Below are 24203 nucleotides of genomic sequence, written 5' to 3'. Positions count from 1 at the left end.
GATTATAACAACTTGCATAAAATGTTTTTGTCAGCAAATTTTGATTTAGTTTTAGTCATAGTCTTTTGACTAAAATGTCAATTTAGTTTTAGTCGTATTTTAGTCATCAGAATTTCCCTCTTTAACAAAGTCTTTTTCCTGTGTTTATTGTGAGGAGGTTCTGGTAGATCAGCCTGTTCAACTATGTTGCACATGCCATGATAAAGTTACAACATCTAAATGTAAACAGATGTCTAGTACTACTGAGCCATCCACCTCTGAGGGTTCTTCGTCTCGTGAGGTGCGTTCCCTACATTCATCTCTGATTGCACATGCAGCACTTTGGGGTCCAACTGTTACTCCTTTGGGAGAGATTAGTTGGCCATCAAACTTTGCGGACCAACTGGAATCGGCGGTTTCGAAGGTGATCCATGCCTTACCACGTTCTTCTAAGCGCAAGTGTAGGGTGTATCATGGTGGCCCGGCCCAGGGTTTGGAAGATCCAGAGGCTCTATACGAAGACGAGGCCCACTCCGACTCTTTGGAGGAGGCCCTTTCTGGGTCGGAGTGTGCGTCATCTAAACCTCTGGCTGCGGAGGAGCCTGGTTATAGGTTTAGAATGGAGAATTTGTGCTTTCTGCCGCGGCAGGTGCTTGCTACTCTGGAGGTTCCGGAAGCTAAGATCCTGGAGGAAGCTGCGATTCCTAAGCTTGACAAGGTATACGAGGACAGGGTAGTACCTCAGACTTCTGCGGTTCCCGTTAAGATGGCAAATATTATTAATGTTGAATGGAAGCGATTAGGTTCGTCCTTTTCCCCTTCTACTTTTAAAAAACTGTTCCCTGTTCTGGACTCTCAGCTTGAGCTGTGGGGTTCCATCCCTAAGGTGGATGGGACTATCTCTACGCCCGCGAAGCAGACGACTATTCCCCTCGAGGTTAGTTTAAAGAGCCCATGGTTAAAAACCTAGAATACATGTTGAGAAAGAGATGTTTCAGCACACATGGTTTGTTTTTCAGCCAGCAGTGGCCGTTGCAGTGGTCACTGGAGCTGCGACATATTGATGTGAATCCCTGTGTGAAATGGTCGAGGGGGAGACCCCCATCGACGAGATACAGGAAAAGATTAAGGCGCTGAGGATCGCCAATTCTTTCATTTGTGATACCGATATGCAAATTATTTGCCTGAATGCTAAGGTGTCAGGTTTTTCGGTTTTAGCGCGCAGGGCTCTGTGGCTAAAATCTTGGTCTGCGGTCATGACCTCTAAATCGAGGCTGTTGTCCCTGCCGTTTCAAGGAAAGATCCTATTCTCAGACGCATGGTTGCAGGACGTTAAGGACCCTTGGGTTCTAGAAGTTGCCTCCCAGGGTTACAGGATAATAAACATAATGTTTTAATGAAACATAAATATAGGTTAGTAATGATGGTAAATTGTAAATAAATAGCTTGGTTATTTATTTAGATAGATTTTTTATTTTTAAATTTTGAGAAGTTTAAAAGGGCAATAATATAAATGAAACGATTGCCTTTAAATGTTCAATGTGTGTAAATAGTTAAAAACACATGGTGGCGCTAGAGAGAGGTTTTGAAAATGGCGCCAAACCTATTAGCTTTAAAAAGAGGCATTTCAGTGTACTGTTTGTATAGCATGATTAAGTGATATCTATCACTAAACATTGCTTTTTTTGTCAAATAAAGACTTTTTAAATATATCTGCTGCTGTGGACACATTGTTTCGTAGAGGGTTACAGGATAGGGTTCAGATCCCATCCCAAAGACCAGAGAAGAGAGAGGCCTTTCTAGAGTGTGTGAGGGATCTCGCCTCTCTCAGGGTTATTGTACCAGTACCCCTAGCAGAAAGGGGTTTAGGGTACTATTCCAACCTTTTTGTGGTTCCAAAGATTTCTGTTTGGATTGGCGACGGCTCTGAGAGTCTTCACAATGGTTCTGGTTCTGCTTGCAATGGCCAGATCCAGGGGCATTGCAATGGCTCCATACCTGGACGACATCCTGGTTCAGGCGCCGTCGCTCAGCCTCGCAGAGTATCATTCGAGGGCTGCTCTTCTTCTGCTCCAATCTCACGGTTGGAAGATCAACTCATGAAAATTCCCCGGTTCCCAGCAACAGGGTGGAGTTCCTGGGCATGATAATAGACTCTATGTCCATGAAGATATTTCTCACAGATCAGCGACGCAGGAAGCTTGCGTCCACCTGTCTTGCCCTTCAGTCCTCCACATGCCCATTAGTGGCTCAATGTATGGAGGTGATAGGTTTCATGGTTTCAAGCATACATGTCATCCCATTCGCCAGGTTCCATCTCAGACCTCTTCAATTGTGCATGTTGAGGCAGTGGAACGCCGATCATTCAGATCTATCACAGGTGATATCCATGGATCCTCGGACTCGGAACTCCCTCTCTTGGTGGATTCGTCTGGAGCAGCTGTCCATGGGGACATCCTTCCTGAGACCGTCCTGGGAGATTGTGATCATGGACGCCAGTCTGACGGAATTGGGAGCTGTTTGGGGTGCCAGGATGGCACAAGGAAAGTAGTCAGGGAGGGGTCTCTCCTTCCGATCAACATCCTGTAACTACGAGCAATTTGCAATGCTCTAAATGCATGGCCTTCTCTTGGGTCGGTCAGTTTTATCAAATTCTATTCCGACAACATTACCTCGGTGGCCTACATAAACTATCAGGGGGGTACGAGGAGCTTCCTCGCGATAAGAGAGGTGTCTCGGTTTCTGGAGTGGGTGGAGTCCCACGACTGCTCGCTTTCAGCGATTCACATTCCAGGTGTGGACAACTGGGAAGCAGACTTTCTCAGCAGACAATCCTTCCACCCGGGGGAATGGTCTCTTCCCCCCGAGGTGTTTGTGGAGATTTGTCTCAGATGGGGAACGCCGGAGATAGATCTAATGGCGTCCAGACTCAATTGCAAGCTATCTTGATACGGGTCGAGGTCCAGGCAGATCTGATAGATGCCTTTAATTGTTCCTTGGGTATTCAGCCTAGCTTACATTTTTCCACCGTTACCACTTCTACCTCGTGTAGTGGCACGCATCAAACAGGAGTGGGCCTCCGCCATTCTGATTGCTCCTTTGTGACCGCGGAGGACGTGGTTTGCGGATCTGGTGGGGATGTCATCCACTCCGCCGTGGAGGTTACCCTGTCGCAGGGATCTGCAGTCACAGGGCCCCTTTCAACATCGAAATCTAGATTCTCTGAGGCTGACTGCATGGAGATTCAACGTCTAGAGGCTTTTCTGAAAGTGTGATTGATACTCTAATTCAGGCAAGGAAGTCAGTCACTCGTTGCATCTACCATAAGGTGTGGATGACTTGCTTGTCCTGGTGTGAGAAGCATGGATATCCTTGGCATAAGGTGAAGGTAGCCAGGAATTCTGTCTCTTCTCCAAGATGGTTTAGAGAAAGGTCTTGCCACTAGTTTCTTAAAGCTTTATCAGTCTTGTTGCATAGGAGACTCGCTGAGTTCCCTGACATCCAATCTTTTGTTCAGGCTCTGTCTAGAATCAGGCCTGTATTTAGACAGTCGGCTCCGCCTTGGAGCTTAAACTTAGCCCTTAAGGTTTTGCAGAGGGTTCTGTTTGAACCTATGCATTCCATAGACATTAAGATTCTGTCCTGGAAGGTTCTCTTCCTGTTGGCTATTGCATCGGCACGCAGAGTATCTGAACTAGCTGCCTTGCAAAGTGGTCCTCCTTATTTGGTGTTTCATGCAGATAAGGCTGTACTTCGTACTGGGTTGGGATTTCTCCCCAAGGTGGTGTCTAACCGTAATATCAATCAGGAAATAGTTGTTCCTTCTTTATGTCCTAACCCTTCTTCTTCAAAGGAGAAGTTATTTCATAACCTGGATGTGGTTCATGCCTTGAAGTTTTAGCTTCAGTCTACAAAGGATTTCAGACAGTCTACATCTCTCTTTGTGGTGTATTCTAGGAAGCGCAAAGGGCCTCTGCTGCTACTTTGTCTTTTTGGTTGAGGAGCTTGATTCGCTTGGCTTATGAGACAGCGGGACATAAGCCTCCTCAGAGGATCACGGCTCATTTAACTAGAGCTGTAGCTTCGTCTTGGGCCTTAAAGAATGAGGCCTCTATGGAGCAGATTTGTAAGGCGGCTACCTTGTCCTCCTTACACACTTTTACAAAGTTTTACAAATTTGACGTTTTTGCTTCTGTGGAAGCTGTTTTTGGGGGAGAGGTTTTGCAGGCTGTGGTGCCCTCAGATTAGGGTTCGCCTTTTACCCTCCCGGTTTCATTCAGTGTCCTCTAGAGCTTGGGTATATGTTTCCAATAGTAATGAATGAAGCTGTGGACTCTCCTCCCCTTTAGATGGAAAAAGGAAATTTATGCTTACCTGATAAATTTGTTTCTTTTTAGATACGAGTCCACGGATTTCAGCCTTACTTGTGGGATATCGCCTCCTGGTCAGCAGGAGGAGGCAAAGAGCACCACAGCAGAACTGTATATATAACTCCTCCCCTCCCTCCCACTCCAGTCATTCGACCGAAGTTAGGAAGAGAAAGGAAAAGCCAAGGTGCAGAGGTGACTGAAGTTTAACAAAAATAAAGACCTGTCTCATAAAACAGTGTGGGCTGTGGACTCATCGTATCTAAAAAGAAACAAATTTATCGGGTAAGCATAAATTTCTTTTTCTTTTTAAAGATACAATGAGTCCACGGATTTCATCCTTACTTGTGGGATACAATACCAAAGCTATAGTACACGGATGAAAAGGAAGGGACAAGACAGGGAACCTAAACTGAAGGCACCACTGCTTGAAGAACTTTCCTCCCAAAAACAGCCTCAGCCGAGGCAAAGTTATCAAATTTGGAAAATTTGGAAAAACTATGAAGAAACGACCAGGTTGCTGCTTTGCAAATCTGTTCAACAGAAGACTCATTTTTGAATGCCCATGAGGAAGCTACAGCCCTAGTGGAATGAGCCGTAATTCGTTCAGGAGGCCTCTGTCCAGCAGTCTCTTATGCAAAACGGATGAGACCCCTCAGCCAAAAAGAAAGAGAGGTAGCCGTAGTCTTCTGACCCCTACGTTTCCCTGAAAAAACAACAAACAAGGAAGATTAATGTCGAAAATCCTTAGTCGCCTGTAAGTAGAACTTCAAAGCATGGACCACGTCCAAATTACGTAACAGACTCTCCTTCTTAGAAGGATTAGGACACAAGGAAGGAACAGCAATTTCCTGATAAATATTATTTGAAACAACCTTCGGAAAGAAAACCAGGTTTAGTTCGTAACACCACCTTATCTGAATGGAAAATAAGATAAGGAGAATCACATTGTAATGCCGAAAGGTCAGATACTCTGCGAGCAGAAGAAATAGCAACCAAAAACAAAACTTTACAAGATAATAACTTAATATCTATGGAATGCATAGGTTCAAACGGAACCCCTTGAAAAACTCTAAGTGTAACAAAAAAGGCAAAGCAGAAAACTGTCCCATTAGGGAACTAGCTTATAACCCCTTCTCCAATTCTTCTTGGAGAAAGGACAAAATTCTGGGAATCCTTACCCTACTCCATGAGTAACCCTTGGATTTACACCAAGATAGAAAATTACGCCATATCTTATGGTAAATCTTCCAAGTAACAGGCTTACATGCCTGAATTAAGGCATCTATGACCGAATCAAAGAAACCTTGCTTGCATAGATCAAAGAGAGAAACTAGATTAGGGTGGAGAAGGGACCCTACAGAAGAGATTCCTACTCAACGGATTAGTTCAAGGTTACAGAGATGACATGGTCAGCAGATTAGCATACCAAAGCCTGCGAGACCACTCAGAAGCGAGGAGAAGCACCGATGCCTTCTCCTATTTGATCAAAACAAACCCCCGGCAAAAAAAAAAGCAACAGAGGCAAAAGAGATCCTAGGCTGAAGACCAAAGAACTGCCAAGGTCGTTATCAGCTCGGACTGGGGCCCCCGGACCTGGATCCGTGTCCCGAATATTAGGCACTCAGAAAATCCGCTTCCCAAGTGTCCACCTCTGGGATATGGATCACTGACAGATAGCAAGAATGAAACTGGGCTGAAGCCAACTGAGGCTAGAACCGAAGAGACTTGAAGCTCGCTCTCAGTTGTAGGAAATCGAAGAACAGACTCAACTGGAGTCCACACTCTGCTAATCATGTACCCTGGGACAGGTGATCCAGAGACAACCACCATAGAAAAGAGTCCCTTGTCTCGTGCTTCAGAGTTAATTGAGGAGATAAGCTTGCATAGACTCCGTTCCATTGCCTGAGTATGCTCAACCGCATAGGTCTGAAGTGGAACGAACAAACAGAAATTCAAGAGTCACAAGGCGCTGCTCATATTATCAACCTCTGGAGGATTAAAGGTGGAGTGGTCCTCACCAGGGATTGAGCCTGCAACCCTCGGGTTTCCACATAGCTCAGCCACAGTGCTGTAGCATGCTGCGCTATCTGTCCAGCTAACGTCCAGTCCGTCACCATCAGCCCGAATATCACTATGTACTGAGCCACTGAAGGCCGAGAAGTGGGCTGAAGGCCCAGACCAGTAATGATAGACCTTTATTTCCTGACCTCAGTCAGAAAAATCCTAATGGATGTGGAATCTGTCATGATTCCCAAAAAGCTACCCTTGTGCTTGAGACAAAGGAACACCTTTCCAAAGTCATCCTCCACCCGTGAGCTCACGGGAATAATAATACCATGTCCGTGGAAATCTTGCTTGCTGTAAGAATGACGCCTGGACTAGGATATTAGCCAGAGAGGGCGTCATTGCAATGCCTCATAAGAATTCAGAACTGTGGCAAGACCGAACGGAAAGACCACAAACGGGAAGTGTTTGTCCATAAAGGCAAGCCCAAGACGAATCTCGTGAACGGTACAGGAAGGTACTTGACCCTTAATCCACCGTTGACATAAATTGACCCTCTAGAATCAAGGGAAAAATGGTCCAGATCCTGTATCCAAGTACTAACCAGGCCCGACCCTGCTTAGCTTCCGAGATTATTCTAGATCTGGCGCATTCAGGGTGGCGTGGCTGTAGGCTCAATATTAGAACTGGAACAATCACCTCAGGTCTGAGAGGTCTCTTATGCAGCGTAAGGACGTCTCTCCCTGTCTGATCCTTAGACAACCTAGAAAGGAGAAACTGCCTCTGAGAGGAAAACATTTGAGCTCGAAACCAAACTAGAGCGAAAACGGAAAGCCAGCCCCCTACAAGATCCATCCCGGACCGGAGCATGTTCCCATGCTGTCTTTGATTCAACAGCAGGCTATGCGTTCACCAAAAGCTTAGTCATAGAACACATAGCCATAAAAACAAGGCTCTAACCATCAGATACTAAGAGCCGGAACAGAGCTACCTATGCTCCCAGTTTGATAACTAGAAGGGAAGAAATTGAAATAAAAGAATTAGGCAATATGATGCCACACCAGTGACAGTAGCAAAGTACACAGATGGTTGCCATTGTAAACACTGGTGAGTGTCCCATATCTAAATTTAGCCCATTAGGACTATCCTCTAAGGGCATAGAAGTTCACATAGAGATCGAAACTACTTCCCCCCTAAGGCATGTCGTCCAGCCTCTTGGCTGATACGGCTATGGGAAACAGTCTTGTAAATATAGAGAACGCCCAAGGCACCAATTCCATCTGAAACCGAAATTCTCAGTAACATGGAGAAACCGTTAGAATAGCAATTTCTCCAGCAATGCTAAACCTTATGTAAAAACATAGAATGCATCATAACCCAGAGTGGAGTGTGAAGGACACGCAGGACACAGCATATGGGCCATAAAATTTCGATTGGAATACTATAAGAGAAATTTGTGGCCATTTGTTAAGACTCCCAAACAGCGATCGCCGAAGAGGGAATAGGTTCAAACAGAAAAAATAAATTTGAACAAATCTTAATCAGATTTTAAAATAGGAAACGATACAGTTCCTTTAAATCTGAAAATTAACTCTATGCTTGAGTGCGTTTGTTTCATCCTCAGTCATAAAGTATGAACTAACAAAGAAAACAGCTGAAATACATTTAATATAATGCACACAGAACAAGACGCTACTGTCCCTTTAATTCTTAAAGAAACTCATTCTTGTGAAAGTTTGTACCATCCTACGTCACAAAGGTTGATTGAACAAACAAAAACAGCCGCAATGCTTTAAATAAAATTTACACAGAAAAATGTTACCGTCTCTTTAAATTTTAAAAGAAAGTTTTATTTCTGTCGTGCAGAAACAATCTAATAACATAAAAACTGCTGCAACTAGACATCTCTATGTACATCAAAAGCAAAGTCTATGAACTGCAGAGCACTGCCTGTGGGCCCTAAATCAATCTGGAGACTATTGTGGCATGGATTTAAGCAGTGTTACCGGACTCCTAACAGCCATAGCTTTAGAAAAAGTAATTAAATAAAAAATTAACATATGAAAATACGTGACTGTTTCTTTAAATTTTAAAAAGAATAACTTATTTCCATTCAAAAACCAGCAAAAAAATTGGGCAAATTTAATGCTAGATCAGAACAGCCCTCAACAGTATCCCCTCTGAGTGTGATGTTCTAAACTGGAACCCCACAGCAACAGGGAAAATTAGGTCACAATCCGACTTATTTCTGTCGGCAATTAAGCCTACAATATATTAAAATGTGTCTTTGGACCCTTCCATTCTTTTATAGAGAAGGGAGAAACGGGACACTCTCAGGAATGTACGTAACATATCTCCCGGTCGGTATATAGAAATAAAGAACCGCCATGAGAGATACTGAGTGCGCCATGCAAATGGCATTCCCCCAAGGACCGCCCATCGTAGGCGGTGACACGACAGACATCTCCCGGGCTGCATGTTAGTGAACTGCCAGGAGATAAAGAGGACACACTCACAAAAACATTGCATCTCAAATACCGTCCTTCGTGGACATTGCCACAACAGGTATCTCCCGGCGTCATGCTATGATGTATTAAAAAGCCGGGAGATAAATAAGGCGCGCAAATGTAAAGTGCGTCCCCAAGGACCGCCCTTCATGGGCATATGTACTTCTAACAGCCATCAATCATACAGTCATCTCCCGGTCGCCATGTTTAACCACCGGGAGTTGTAACAAAGTTCTTAATCTAGAAGCATAGGGAAAGAGTAGTTTTAACGCACAGTCATCTCCCGGTCGGCATGCTCTTGTTTTATGAATCCGCCGGGAGATGATATTGACAAGGGGAATCGGAAGCAATATCAGTGTGTTATTGCGTTTTACCCCCTTAGTTGCAAGTAACCCCTAGGGAAAACATTAACACAGACATCTCCCGAGCGGTATTATGTAACCGCTGGAAGATAAGGTCTATCTACAGATCCCATAAGTAGAATGCCTTGCTGTCTAGAATTGTCTCACATGAAAGGAGAAAAAACATACCTGAATAAAGAGCCCCTTCTCTTTCTCTAAGGGCTGTTATTCACAAATTGAGTGGCCAATGTCTTCTGAGCCCTTTTCTATTCTACCAGGAATAAAAAATGACACTTACCTCCCAGCTGCCGACAGCAAAGGCAGTTCCTAGGCGTGTGAAGTCCTACTGCTCACATGGACCTGAGGATAACAAGGAAACACTGAGTAAGATCCCTCAGATTTTTCCCCGAATAGGGCAGCAACAGTATATGGGAGGCGCAGTGAGAATAATGTCCCACCAGTTCCCATTGCATTAAAGCCACCAAATGCTTCTTTTTTACTGTAGAGACTGATCTGGTCTAGGCTACACCCAAGCACAAAGTGGCACTCTTTGGCACTACTTTAAAAATAATAAACTCTTGATTGAAGAAACTAAAACTAACACCTGACTTTACCTCTTCCTATCACTAACACATGCAAAGAGAATGACTGGAGTGGGAGGGAGGGGAGGAGCTATATATACAGCTCTGCTGTGGTGCTCTTTGCCTCCTCCTGCTGACCAGGAGGCGATATCCCACAAGTAAGGATGAAATCCGTGGACTCATCGTATCTTTAAAAAGAAACTTAATTTATGCTTACCTGATAATCTCATTTCCATCGAGGGGAGGAGAGTCCACGGCTCCCACCCGTATCTCCAATGGGCGGACCTAAATGCATTTATCTTTTGGCACCATTTGTACCCTGATATTTCTTCTACTGTTACTGGTTCCCTCGGCAGAATGACTGGGGGAGGTATTTAAGCCTTTGGCTGGGGTGTGTCTGCCTCCTCCAGGTTCTTAATTCCCAATAGTAATGAATGAAGCTGTGGACTCTCCTCCCCTCGATGGAAATGAAAATATCAGGTAAGCATAATTTATGTTTTTCAGACCTTTTATCAAAGTCCTAAAGTATCAGATGTAGACTGAAGTTTACAGACTACCGTTGGCTCCTTTTTGTGTAATCTGTCTTCTCATATGCAGGTTAGGGGGTGGTGGGTCTGCTCTTCCTGCTTTCCCAGCCCCTTTCACTGGGTGTCCCAACCTAACCTCATTAACAGTACTAAACTGGGAGCTTCTAAGTAAGTTTTTAAAAGGTTTTATACTGGATTTTAGATCATTATCTGTGCTTAATCTTCTTTATAGTGGTGTCTGACAATTATTTAAAAATTGGTAGAATTAGAAGTATGTGATATCTGGAGAAGGAGACATCCGACTGATAAAGATTATACATGTCTCAAAAACTGTGGGCTCACTCTCCAGAATAGATCTGTTTTGGGTGTCTGATTCCTTGATCCCCTGTATCAGGCAGGAAAAAATACACCCAATTTTGCTCTCAGATCACGCCCCTATTGAAGTGACACTGGGACTCGGTAGACCCAAGTTGAACAGAAATATACTTAGATTCCCATCTTACTTGATGCACTCTGAAACCTTCCAAAAACATTTAGTTCACTGTTAGAACGATTTCCTTACTGATAACCACCAACATTTACAAACACCCCACCTGCTCTGAGACACGGCCAAAGTAGTCCTTACAGGTCACATAATTTCTTATGTTGCAAATTTAAAACACAAACTTCAAAAAAGATATGAGCTACAAAAGAACCTTGAACAATCATACCAAACATACACCTCCAACAAGTCCAGAGAGGCGTATGACACCTTTTTGATGGTTAAGGAGGAAATGGATACCTTTCTAAAGCAGAAAGCAACAACTGGGCTCTTGAGAGTAGCGGGCAAATTATATAGATTTGGAAATATATCAGGCGGACTTTTAGCTTCACTGGTAAACAAAAAAGCAATGCGACGAGAAGTGTCAGCCTTACGTTACAAAGACATTACATACAAAACAACGTCGAAGTGGCACAGTGTTTTGCACAATACTATAAGGATCTCTACACGAAGCAGCCTACAGCTGCAGCAGAGACCTTAGAACAGTTTTGGAGTACAATATCACTCCCTAAACTGAATACAGATCAGTTAGATTCTCTCAATGCGCCCATCTCGGTAGACGAGATACAATCCACAATAAAGTCAATAGCTTTGGGTAAAGCAGCAGGTCCTGATGGTCTACCGATAGAGTTCTATTGGATGCTGATGCCCCAAGTCTCCCCTATTCTGAGAAATCTCTATAATGGCCTCTTCGTGAGGAGGTTGTTCCTTCCAGTACTTTCTCTTCTGCACACATAACTTTAGTCCCCAAAATCCTATCAAATCGCTTAAAATACATTTTACTTACTCTTTTACATCCTTAGCAAACAGGCTTTGTTTATAAGCGTTCCTCTGTAACGAACCTGAGACGAGTGCTCCAGGTTATAAGCCACTATTGGGGGGGAGGGAAATGTCACTCCTAATGATAAGAAATCGGAAGCCTTTCTGCTGTCTCTTGACGCGGAAAAGGCTTTTGATCTAGTAGAATGGCCCTACCTTTTTGACGCACTGGAACGATTCAATTTTCAGGGACCTTTTCTTCAAACGTTACGCAAAATTTACTCAACTCCGATTGCCCAAATTCTGGTCAATGGCAGCTTCTCTTCAGACTTTGTTCTTGAGAGAGGCACTAGGCAGGGCTGCCCTTTATCCCCTTTAATATTTGATTTGGCCTTAGAACCCCTGGCGGTGAAGTTGAGACAGACCTTCCCAGGGGTTAAGATAGGGAATAGTGAACAGAAACTATCCCTTTATGCGGATGACATGCTGCTGTTTGTCGAATCCCCAAGACTATTTGTTCCCAAAATTGTAAACACTCTAGAAGTGTTTGGCAAATTTTCCGGCTACAAGATAATTCCAAATTGGAAATCTTGTGGCTACATAAAAATAAATACGAATCTAAGACTTACCCTTTTGTGGAGGTGCCACATACACTTACCTATCTAGGCATACATTTAAATAAAAGCCCCAACAAACTGTACAAATTAAATATTGGGACCCAGTGTCGTACAATATGCTCCCAACTGAGGGGATGGAAAAATCTTCCCCTGGGCCTCACTGGACGCATTAACCTCTTCAAAATGTCACTTTTACCAAAGATCCTATAGCCGCTGCTTATGCTACCCTTGGAGTTGACTAAGAGTGCCCTTAGGGAAATAGAGAAAGCTATTCAACACTTCATATGGCGAGGGCGAAAGTCAAGAATGGCGGCTCATAGACTCCAACCTACCTACCTTGACGGTGGTTTGGGGCTCCCAAATATAAAACTTTACAATTGGGCAACACTATTACGCTTAGTCATGGACTGGCAACTAGATACAGAACATTTCTATGATAAATCCTTGGGGGAATCGGTTACGAAACCTTTAGCCCTAGCCGCACTTCCATACTGCCCATTAGGAAATCTCCCACAACACATAAAAAGTAATTTCCTATACAGAGAACCCCTTAGGATATGGGCCCAAACTCATAGAATGCTGGGACGATCATACCCTTCCCCAAAGTTCATTCCTATTATAGGGAATTCCGGCTTCCCAGCAGGAAATTACTACTCCCCTTTTGTGACGTGGAAGGAGAAAGGGCTGCTTAGAGTGGGAGATGCTCTGGATCCATTATTGCATACTGTAAAGAACGTTCCAAGAGTTGAAATCAAAATTTGACCTGTCCCATAAACATTTTTACGCCTATCTTCAACTAAGACATTATATAACGTCATTAATAGAGTCAGATAAAGACTTCTGGAATCAATCTCCATTTGAAATCCCACAGACGGCGTTCAGCCTGGGTAGATTTTCAATTTCGGAATTTTACAAGATATTACTCAAACATCAATCCACTAAGGTTCACACTAATATTATAGAGACATTACTATTGCGGATGTTAAAAATAGTATTCTGAAGGTTAAGTCAGCCACACTGAACAAGACATTGCGAGAAGCGCAGATTAGACTACTACTACATAGGGATTACAATACTCCTAGTAGATGGAAAAAATGGAACACCCAAATCAGTGTGTAAAGTGTAAATATCCTAATCCCTCTTTGACTGCTTTTTAGAATGCCCAAAGGTTTGTCGCTTCTGGGGACTCCTACAATACTGGTTTAAATCAATTATGTCAATTGATATTGCCTTCACCATTGATAAGATTTATTTATTCAAGTGGGATAATGTGAACTCTAAACTACACGCCCTACTAACCCTTTGTACACTTATAGCAAGAAAATGCATACTAACTTTATGGTGTTCTACGAGCGCCCCCACCTTGACACAATTCAAAAAAGCCCTGTACAAACAAATATTCATAGAACAACAGGACACTATGATGGACATTGGAGGTAGACTCCCAACATTTCTGAAAAAATGGAAAATTCTTTTGGAAAATCTAAACCCGGGAACACAGACAAATCCTCAAACCTTTCATCCATCATGAGATGATAGAGGCTACATTAAGGGGAGAGTGGGGGGCACTACACAATCTCACCTCAGACTCGCATTAGAAAATCTGAATGTAATAAATACTGGTTTTCTTTTTTTAAGTGATTTTTTTTTTCTCCCCCCCTCTCTTTCGAACCACCTCCCCTCCTAACAATAGGTAGGAAATAGTTTAATTAAGTATAATATGATTTTGGTTTATTTTGTTTATTGTTATTGGTTTTATATACAACTGAAAACTGAAGGGCACATGACGGTAGACACAGGTAAACTTGATAAACAAAAATATGAAATACTGTTACTTTATTGATATCTTATAATTCTGGTCCAGAATATACCAGATGGCATAAATGTATGTTTTAATACAATATAATATGTCAAGTTTTTCGTGTAAACCTGTATTGTCTCTGTGTCCTTTTTCAATAAAATATATTTAAAAATTTTTTTTTTTTAAAAATTGGTCTATACTGTCCTTTTTAAAGGCGTATGCAACTTGAGAAATATCTGCAAAACATTTCAATACCTTATCTTTGTATTGTTGCTTTCGGGTACAGGTATCCCTCAGTTTACGCTGGGGTTAGGTTCCAGAAGGAATGGTTGTAAATCGAAACCATTGTAAATTGAAACCCAGTTTATAATGTAAGTCAATGGGAAGTGAGGGAGGTTCCAGGCCCCTCTCAAAATTGTCCTAAGTAACACCTAATACATTATTTTTAAAGCTTTGAAATGAAGACTTTAAATGCTAAACAGCATTATAAACCTAATAATATTGTATCAAACTAAGTTTTTAATGAACAAAACGTTTTTTTACTTGCATTTTTCTGCAAACAGTTCTCTGCATTGTTAGCATGTTAGATAATATTGGGTCAGCATCTATTCTATGCATTTCAATCTGCAGTGATTAATTTGCAGTTAGGCACCCTCACCTCAAGCAGCTTGACAGGAAGATAAAAGGGAAGTGGCTGCTAGATCTTGTTGCTCGATAGATCTGGTCTGCTCTGTGTACACAGATCAATTTTAGTCTGCTAAGTTGCATAACTTTGCTGCAACACAAGCGGACAGCTCCACCTACTGGCTATTTTAATTGGTGCTCTGCTTTCCAATGCTTTGCAATAGCAGTCACATGACTGAAAAAAAAGGTTGTTATTCTGAAACGGTACAAATTGAACCGGCGTAAACCGAGGGCCACCTGTACTTCTAAAAGAATGCCTATAGTATATTTTAAACAGTCTGTCTCACATAAACAAGGAAGCACAAACGCAAAACCTGTGATGTGCTTGTGTTTCATTACAAAGAATCAGCAAGAATCACCATCACCTCCTTTATAGAAACACACGTTCACGTAATTGTACACACACACACACACACACATATATATATATATATATATATATATATATATATATATATATCAATGTAAATATTTGCATAGGAAATTAGCACATCTAGGCAAGATTCCCCGCTTGCTTTTTCCCAGAAATACTTCATATACAATGTTACCAATGCACAAGAGAATTCTGGGTAAGATATGCAAATTAGATATGCAAATTCTCAGTTTTTTTGCTTCAAGTATACACACACGTATATATAATTATCTTAGGACTAACAAAATCGTTATAACAAATTTGTTTCCTTTTTAATTCATTTACAGAATATTCCACCATGTCAGATTGCATCGTGAAAGGCTGTTTCAGCAGTACAAAGAAAGGGAAATCCAATCCTGCTGTGTCTCTCCATGTTTTCCCAAAGACTCCTAAACTAATAAAAACCTGGCTACAGCAAACAGGTCAATATGTTGGAAACCTTGACAATAAGGTTAAACATGTTCTAGAGACAAATAAGTATCACAAATATAGGATGTGCTCAATACATTTCACTGAGGATTCATATTATACACATGGTGTTAAAAAATATTTAAGACTAGATGCTATTCCAAGTCTCTTTCCACATAATTCACTATATCCAACTGCACCTCCAACCTCTGCAGAGCATTTGCCATCTACCTCTGGCTCTCAAACTAATTTTTTACCCACCAAAAAAATTGTTATTTCATTGAATGATGGTCAACCGTTCGAGCAAGTATTTCAGTTAGGGGCTAAATCGACTCAGACAACACCACGTGTGTCGCAGCAACAAACTACATGCCATGTTTGTGGTCATCATATTTATAAAAGTTACCAAGATGCAAGTACAAACACAGAGCCTCCTGAGATTTCTGACAAAAGCACAGATTTTGATCCTTTTTATGGTACACTAACTTGTCAAAACCAAACTGGCTCAATGTTGGGCATGAGAAATGCATCATCTACTACAAAAGGCTTGGTTAAGATGGTTGATGCATACTCTTGGACTGGTGTAGTTACTAAATACTGGGATTTTTCATCTGAACAGTCTGAAGATTTTCTTCAACCGGGTGATACCATTATAGAACATCAAGAAAAAAAAGGTATCGGCACTCAAGATAGAAATCTAATGAAAAAACGTTTACGCTCCCGATCTAAAAGATCTTCAAAGCACCAAAGTGCTTCAGCTGTTGAAGTGCAGTCGGTTAATACTGATCCTGTTTCAGAAACTTTAAAAATGTCAACAGAAATTACATTTCAATCAAACATGGTATGTGGTGACTCAAAAATATTAGACTCTGATTGCAGTGCAGAGACAGCAGGTTACAGCATGGAGGAATTTTCTGTTCTTGATGACCCACCATTTCAAGATTATGTAAAGGAAAGAAAATACATTGTTTTCGAAAGTTGCATTGATCAGTTGTTAAAGCGAACAACTTGCACCTCTGTAAAAAGCTGCAAATCACCCCTAGTAAAAATAACTAAAAGAGTTGTTGGCACAATGTTGATGGTTAGTGGTGAATGTCAGCAGGGTCACAAGTGTTCATTGTGGCAAAGCCAGCCTTGCCTCAGTGGATTTCCTGTTGGAAACATGTTGTCCTGTGCCTCAATTCTTTTCAGTGGAAACCAATTTCCAATGATCAAAGAAATGTTCAGTTACCTTGGGGTTCAGTTTGTAGACGACTCAACATATTACAAGTATCAAAAACAGTATTTATTCCCAACGATTGATATGCGCTGGAAGGAAGGGAAACGGTCAATCATTAGGTCACTCCATGGTAAACCAATTACTTTATATGGAGAAGGGCAGTGTGATAACCCTGGATATACTGGAAAGTTTTACACGTATACCATGCTTGAAGAGGAAAGCAAAAAAATAATCGATTTCAAAATCATTAAGGTTTCTAAAGCGACCTCCTCAGTAGCTATGAAGGCTAAGGCTTTCCGGAGGTGTTTGAATAGTATACTGAATGATGGTCTACTTGTCAGGATTGTTGCTACAGATAGACATGTTAAAATAAAAAAAATAATGCTAGAGGAGTATTCAGAAATCCTTCACCAATTTGATATTTGGAATTACAGTAAAAGCCTTAGAAAGAAACTTCTAGCTGTGAGCAAAAATAAGTCTTGCATGGATCTAACACCATGGGTTCCAGTTATTATAAACCACCTATGGAAATCGAGCATGCTGTGCCAAGGGAATGAGCAATTAATGTCAGAAATATGGAGATCTATTCTCTTCCACGTTGTGAACATTCATTCTTGGAAAAGTGGTAGCTTAGTAATGTCTTGTGCACACAAGCCAGCAAATGATGAGGAACTGAAAAAACCACCGTGGTTGCCACAAAAGTCTCACACGATCCATGACTTGCGTTCTATTGTCTGCAGTCCACAGATAGAAAGTGACATGAAGAACTTGACGGAATTTTGTCACACAGGGAACATAGAGGTTTTCCACAATCTCCTTTTAAAATACAAAGTGAAAGGAATGCATTGTAAAATGGATGAAATGGAAGCTAGAACTAAACTAGCAGTCCTAGCGCATAATTCTAATGTATATGGAGAGCAGAAACGAATAAGATACACTTATGGAGATCTGCAGTTCAAACCGTTTTTCCCTAAGAACAAGCACGAATGGCAAGTACGACCAACTTATGACTCCATGAACATGGACCATATTTTCCCAATGATGACGGATGTACTTAAATTGGTATTCTGGGAAATGGAACATTCCTGGCAGTCGCGAATTTCTCATCTTGACCCGACCTGTCCAAGAAAGTATTGATAGAAAGCGAAAGTTGCATTTTGATAAAACAAAACTAATGTAATACAGAGGAATATAATTATCTAAGATAAGAGAACTTTACATAATATAACGTTTGTGTTGCTGAAGACCACCAACTACATATTTTACATGTAGATTTTTGTTTACTAATTCATAGGCTTAACTTTTCCATTAACATTTTCAATTTGAAACAATTAAAGTATAACCTTTTTCTCTCTTGTTGAGTCACTTAGCTCCTCCCAAAAATAAAGCTGATAATATTAAGGGGAAATTAAACCCAAAAGGATTCTTTCATTTTTCACTTAGGGCAGCGATGAACCAACCACCTAACACATTGGGCAGATCAATATTTTAGAAGCTTTTAGAGCTGCATATACATTTCTAGCTATTAAAGGGACATGAAACCCATTTTTAATGATTTGTATAGAGAAAACAATTTTGAACAACTTTCCAAGTTTTGTATCTTTGTTGAAGAGATGTCTAGATAGGTAGCGTGCACATGACAGGAAATAGTGCTGCCATCTAGTGCTCTTGCTAATGTAACACACTTGCAAAATTGCTGCCATCTAGTGCTCTTGCTAATGTATAACATTATTATAAAACTGCTGCCATCTAGTGCTCTTGCTAATGTATAACATTATTATAAAACCGCTGCCATCTAGTGCTCTTGCTAATGTATAACATTATTATAAAACCGCTGCCATCTAGTGCTCTTGCTGATGTAACACACTTGCAAAACTGCTGCCATCTAGTGCTCTTGCTGATGTAACACACTTGCAAAACTGCTGCCATCTAGTGCTCTTGCTAATGTAACACACTTGCAAAACTGCTGCCATCTAGTGCTCTTGCTAATGTAACACACTTGCAAAACTGCTGCCATCTAGTGCTCTTGCTAATGTATAACATTATTATAAAACCGCTGCCATCTAGTGCTCTTGCTAATGTAACACACTTGCAAAACTGCTGCCATCTAGTGCTCTTGCTAATGTATAACATTATTATAAAACCGCTGCCATCTAGTGCTCTTGCTAATGTAACACACTTGCAAAACTGCTGCCAACTAGTGCTCTTGCTAATGTATAACATTATTATAAAACCGCTGCCATCTAGTGCTCTTGCTAATGTAACACACTTGCAAAACTGCTGCCATCTAGTGCTCTTGCTAATGTAACACACTTGCAAAACTGCTGCCATCTAGTGCTCTTGCTAATGTAACACTTTTGCAAAACTGCTGCCATCTAGTGCTATTGCTAATGTAACACACTTGCAAAACTGCTGCCATCTAGTGCTCTTGCTAATGTAACACACTTGCAAAACTGCTGACATTGCGTGTACGCTCCTGAACTTGCCTTCCTGCTTTTGAACAAAGGATAACAAGAAAACAAACAAAATTTGATAATATAAGCGGGAATTTGTTTAAAATTGTATTTTCTGATTCATGAAAGAACTATTTTGGATTTATGTCCCTTTTAAACACGCAAATAATATTTCCTAAAAATGTTCCGTTCAGCAGAGGGCATTTTGGGACATGGTCACCTTGTTTTTCCACCCATCAGAAGTTTTCAAAGCACAAATTTCTGTTTTTTCCTGAGGCCAAAAAAAAATAACACCCATTCTGCTTTTTCTGGGAGCCTCCGAAACTATTGCCAGGGGCCACAGGTAGCCCACGATCTGCTAGTTGGCCATTCTTGAGATAGAGCATACAATGTTAAACAACTTTCCAATATACGTCTGTTATTTGCTTCCTTCTGTTGGTATTCTTTGTTGAAAATCATACCTAGGTAGGCTGTGGAGCTAACTGGAACTATCTGCTGATTGGTGGCTGCACATATATCTCTTGTCAGTCAATCTCAGTGCATTGCTGCCCCTTTAACAATGATTTGCGTATATAATTAAAGTGATTGTAAATGCTCGGATTTACCATCACTTTAAATTGGAAATGTAAATTTGATTTATAAATGCATGTTCTATCTGAATCATGGAAACACATTTGGGTTTCAGGTCCCTTTGAGACCGATTGCTTTTGTATAACAGTTGTCTGTTTTGTAGTAATTGTATTTTTGTAAGTTACTCTCTAGTATTCTGTAAGCATTTGTGTTTTAAAAACGATTCCATTTTGACTATATAAGGAAATAAAAACGTTTTTATAATAATAGTTTTGTGGGATTTTATTAAAAAGCATTTCTTTAGGATTAATTTTGCAATTGAAATAGCTGGTTTTGGTCAATGAAATCACTATCCATAATGACATTTTCAGTAAGTATTGCAGCTCTTCCTGCAGACTCAGTCAATTTGATGGACATGTTCTTAAAAACTGAGGCTAGTAGTTTTAATGATGAAAAACTGCTATTTCATGTACAAAAATAAACATGCCATTTTCCAATACATTTCTAATCTTCTGTGGCTGTATACACATTGAGGGAAAACACATTTTTACAGTACTGCATAACACAACATTGGATTTCTCATGTTTCTAAGTGCAGCCTTTGCCACAGCTGGGTGCCAACTGTTTATTCCAGATTAACCTATTGGCATGCAGAGCTCTAGTTCCCTACATATGTATCTCTTCAGCAATGAATACCATTGGAATTAAAGGGACATCATGTTTCTTTCATTATTCAGATAGAGAATACAGTTTTAAACAACATTCAAATTTACTTCTATTATATAATTTGCTTAATTCTTTAGGTATCCTTTGTTGCAGAAATAGCATTGCACATGAGTGAGCCAATCACACAAGGCATCTATGTAAAGCCACCAATCAGAAGCAGCAGAGTATATTTAGATCTGCTTTTCAACAAAGGATATCTAGAGAAAATAGAAGTAAATTAAAAAGTTGTTTAAAATTTACATACTCTTTCTGAATCATGAAATAAAAAAATGTGGGTTTCTTCTGTTAAGTGTGATCAGTCCACGGGTCATCATTACTTCTGGGATATTACTCCTCCCCAACAGGAAGTGCAAGAGGATTCACCCAGCAGAGCTGCATATAGCTCCTCCCCTCTACGTCACTCCCAGTCATTCTCTTGCACCCAACGACTAGATAGGATGTGTGAGAGGACTATGGTGATTATATTTAGTTTTTGTCTTCAATCAAGAGTTTGTTATTTTAAAATAGCACCGGAGTGTGTTATTATCTCTCTGGCAGAGTTTGAAGAAGAATCTACCAGAGATTTTGTTATGATTTTAGCCGGAGTAGTTAAGATCATATTGCTGTTTCTCGGCCATCTGAGGAGAGGTAAACTTCAGATCAGGGGACAGCGGGCAGATGAATCTGCATAGAGGTATGTAGCAGTTTTTATTTTCTGATAATGGAATTGATGAGAAAATCCTGCCATACCGATATAATGTCATGTATGTATACTTTACACTTCAGTATTCTGGGGAATGGTACTTCACTAGAATCACACTGTAAGAAATACATAAAGCTGTTTAATAACTAGAGATTATGTTTAACGTTTTTGCTGGAATGTAAAATCGTTTTAATTTACTGAGGTACTAAGTGAATAAATGTTTGGGCACTATTTTTCCACTTGGCAGTTGCTTAATCTGTTTTCTGACAGTTTCTGTTCTCCCTCACTGCTGTGTGTGAGGGGGAGGGGCCGTTTTTTGGCGCTTTTACTACGCATCAAATATTTCAGTCAGCAACTCATTGTATTCCCTGCATGATCCGGTTCATCTCTACAGAGCTCAGGGGTCTTCAAAACTTATTTTGAGGGAGGTAATTTCTCTCAGCAGAGCTGTGAGAATTGTAGTTTGACTGAGATAAAAAACGTTTATTCTGTAATTTTTTCCTGCTTTCAGAATTTGTTAGCTTTGCTAATGGGATTAAACCTTTGCTAAAGTTGTGTTGTTTTCAAGATGGAGACTATTCGGACAATTTTACCAATGATCCAAGAGGGTCAGTACATGACCACTGTAGATTTAAAAGATGCTTACCTTCACATACCGATTCACAAAGATCATTATCGGTACCTAAGGTTTGCCTTCCTAGACAGGCATTACCAGTTTGTGGCTCTTCCATTCGGATTGGCTACAGCTCCAAGAATCTTCACAAAGGTTCTGGGTGCTCTTCTGGCGGTACTAAGACCGCGGGGAATCTCGGTAGCTCCATACCTAGACGACATTCTGATACAAGCTTCAAGCTTTCAAAAAACTGCCAAGTCTCATACAGAGTTAGTGCTGGCATTTCTAAGGTCACATGGATGGAAGGTGAACGAAAAGAAAAGTTCACTCGTTCCACTCACAAGAGTTCCCTTCCTGGGGACTCTTATAGATTCTGTAGAAATGAAGATTTACCTGACAGAGGACAGACTAACAAGACTTCAAAGTGCTTGCCGCACCCTACATTCCATTCAACACCCGTCAGTGGCTCAATGCATGGAGGTAATCGGCTTAATGGTAGCGGCAATGGACATAGTACCCTTTGCACGCTTACACCTCAGACCACTGCAACTGTGCATGCTAAGTCAGTGGAATGGGGATTACTCAGACTTATCCCCTTCTCTGAATCTGGATCAAGAGACCAGAAATTCTCTTCTATGGTGGCTTTCTCGGCCACATCTGTCCAGGGGGATGCCATTCAGCAGACCAGACTGGACAATTGTAACAACAGACGCCAGCCTTCTAGGTTGGGGTGCCGTCTGGAATTCTCTGAAGGCTCGGGGACAATGGAGTCAGGAGGAGAGTCTCCTGCCAATAAACATTCTGGAATTGAGAGCAGTTCTCAATGCCCTCCTGGCTTGGCCCCAGTTGACAACTCGGGGGTTCATCAGGTTTCAGTCGGACAACATCACGACTGTAGCTTACATCAACCATCAGGGAGGGACAAGAAGCTCCCTAGCTATGATGGAAGTATCAAAGATAATTCTCTGGGCAGAGTCTCACTCTTGCCACCTGTCAGCAATCCACATCCCGGGAGTGGAGAACTGGGAGGCGGATTTCTTAAGTCGTCAGACTTTTCATCCGGGGGAGTGGGAACTTCATCCGGAGGTCTTTGCCCAAATACTGCGACGTTGGGGCAAACCAGAGATAGATCTCATGGCGTCTCGACAGAACGCCAAGCTTCCTCGTTACGGGTCCAGATCCAGGGATCCAGGAGCAGTCCTGATAGATGCTCTGACAGCACCTTGGGACTTCAGGATGGCTTACGTGTTTCCACCCTTCCCGTTGCTTCCTCGATTGATTGCCAGAATCAAACAAGAGAGAGCATCAGTGATTCTAATAGCACCTGCGTGGCCACGCAGGACTTGGTATGCAGACCTGGTGGACATGTCATCCTGTCCACCTTGGTCTCTACCTCTGAAACAGGACCTTCTGATACAGGGTCCCTTCAAACATCAAAATCTAACTTCTCTGAAGCTGACTGCTTGGAAATTGAACGCTTGATTTTATCAAGACGTGGGTTTTCTGAGTCAGTTATTGATACCTTAATACAGGCTAGGAAACCTGTTACCAGAAAGATTTACCATAAGATATGGCGTAAATACCTATATTGGTGTGAATCCAAAGGTTACTCTTGGAGTAAGGTTAGGATTCCTAGGATATTGTCTTTTCTACAAGAAGGTTTAGAAAAGGGTTTATCTGCTAGTTCATTAAAGGGACAGATCTCAGCTCTGTCCATTCTGTTACACAAACGTCTGTCAGAAGTTCCTGACGTCCAGGCTTTTTGTCAGGCTTTGACCAGGATTAAGCCTGTGTTTAAAACTGTTGCTCCACCATGGAGTTTAAACCTTGTTCTTAATGTTTTACAGGGCGGTCCGTTTGAACCCCTTCATTCCATTGATATAAAGTTGTTATCTTGGAAAGTTCTATTTTTAATGGCTATTTCCTCGGCTCGAAGAGTCTCTGAATTATCAGCCTTACATTGTGATTCTCCTTATTTGATTTTTCATTCGGATAAGGTAGTCCTGCGTACTAAACCTGGGTTCTTACCTAAGGTAGTTACTAACAGGAATATCAATCAAAAGATTGTTGTTCCTTCTTTATGCCCAAATCCTTCTTCAAAGAAGGAACGTCTACTGCACAATCTGGATGTAGTCCGTGCTCTAAAATTTTACTTACAGGCAACTAAGGAATTTCGACAAACGTCTTCTCTGTTTGTCATTTACTCTGGGCAGAGGAGAGGTCAAAAAGCTTCCGCTACCTCTCTTTCTTTTTGGCTTCGTAGCATAATTCGTTTAGCTTATGAGACTGCTGGACAGCAGCCTCCTGAAAGAATTACAGCTCATTCTACTAGAGCTGTGGCTTCCACTTGGGCCTTCAAGAATGAGGCCTCTGTTGAACAGATTTGCAAGGCTGCAACTTGGTCTTCGCT

At 41.4% G+C, this 24203-nt stretch overlaps 1 protein-coding gene across 1 annotated transcript in view; it reads left to right on the top strand.

Moving 5' to 3' along the window:
* LOC128643172 (uncharacterized) overlaps positions 1-20040 on the top strand; it is a 57917-nt gene extending 37877 nt beyond the window's left edge. The window contains exon 2 of the mRNA XM_053696144.1: positions 15411-20040. Within this exon, the coding sequence (XP_053552119.1) occupies positions 15422-17887 (2466 nt within the window). The 5' untranslated portion in view covers positions 15411-15421 and the 3' untranslated portion in view covers positions 17888-20040. The remainder of the gene's footprint in view (positions 1-15410) is intronic.
* Positions 20041-24203: the final 4163 nt, after the last annotated feature.

This window comes from Bombina bombina, chromosome 12, assembly GCF_027579735.1.
Source record: "Bombina bombina isolate aBomBom1 chromosome 12, aBomBom1.pri, whole genome shotgun sequence".
NCBI classification, from domain to species: Eukaryota; Metazoa; Chordata; class Amphibia; order Anura; family Bombinatoridae; genus Bombina; species Bombina bombina.
Note: the sequence above shows the minus strand (reverse complement) of the source record. Positions and strands in the feature narration are given on the sequence as shown.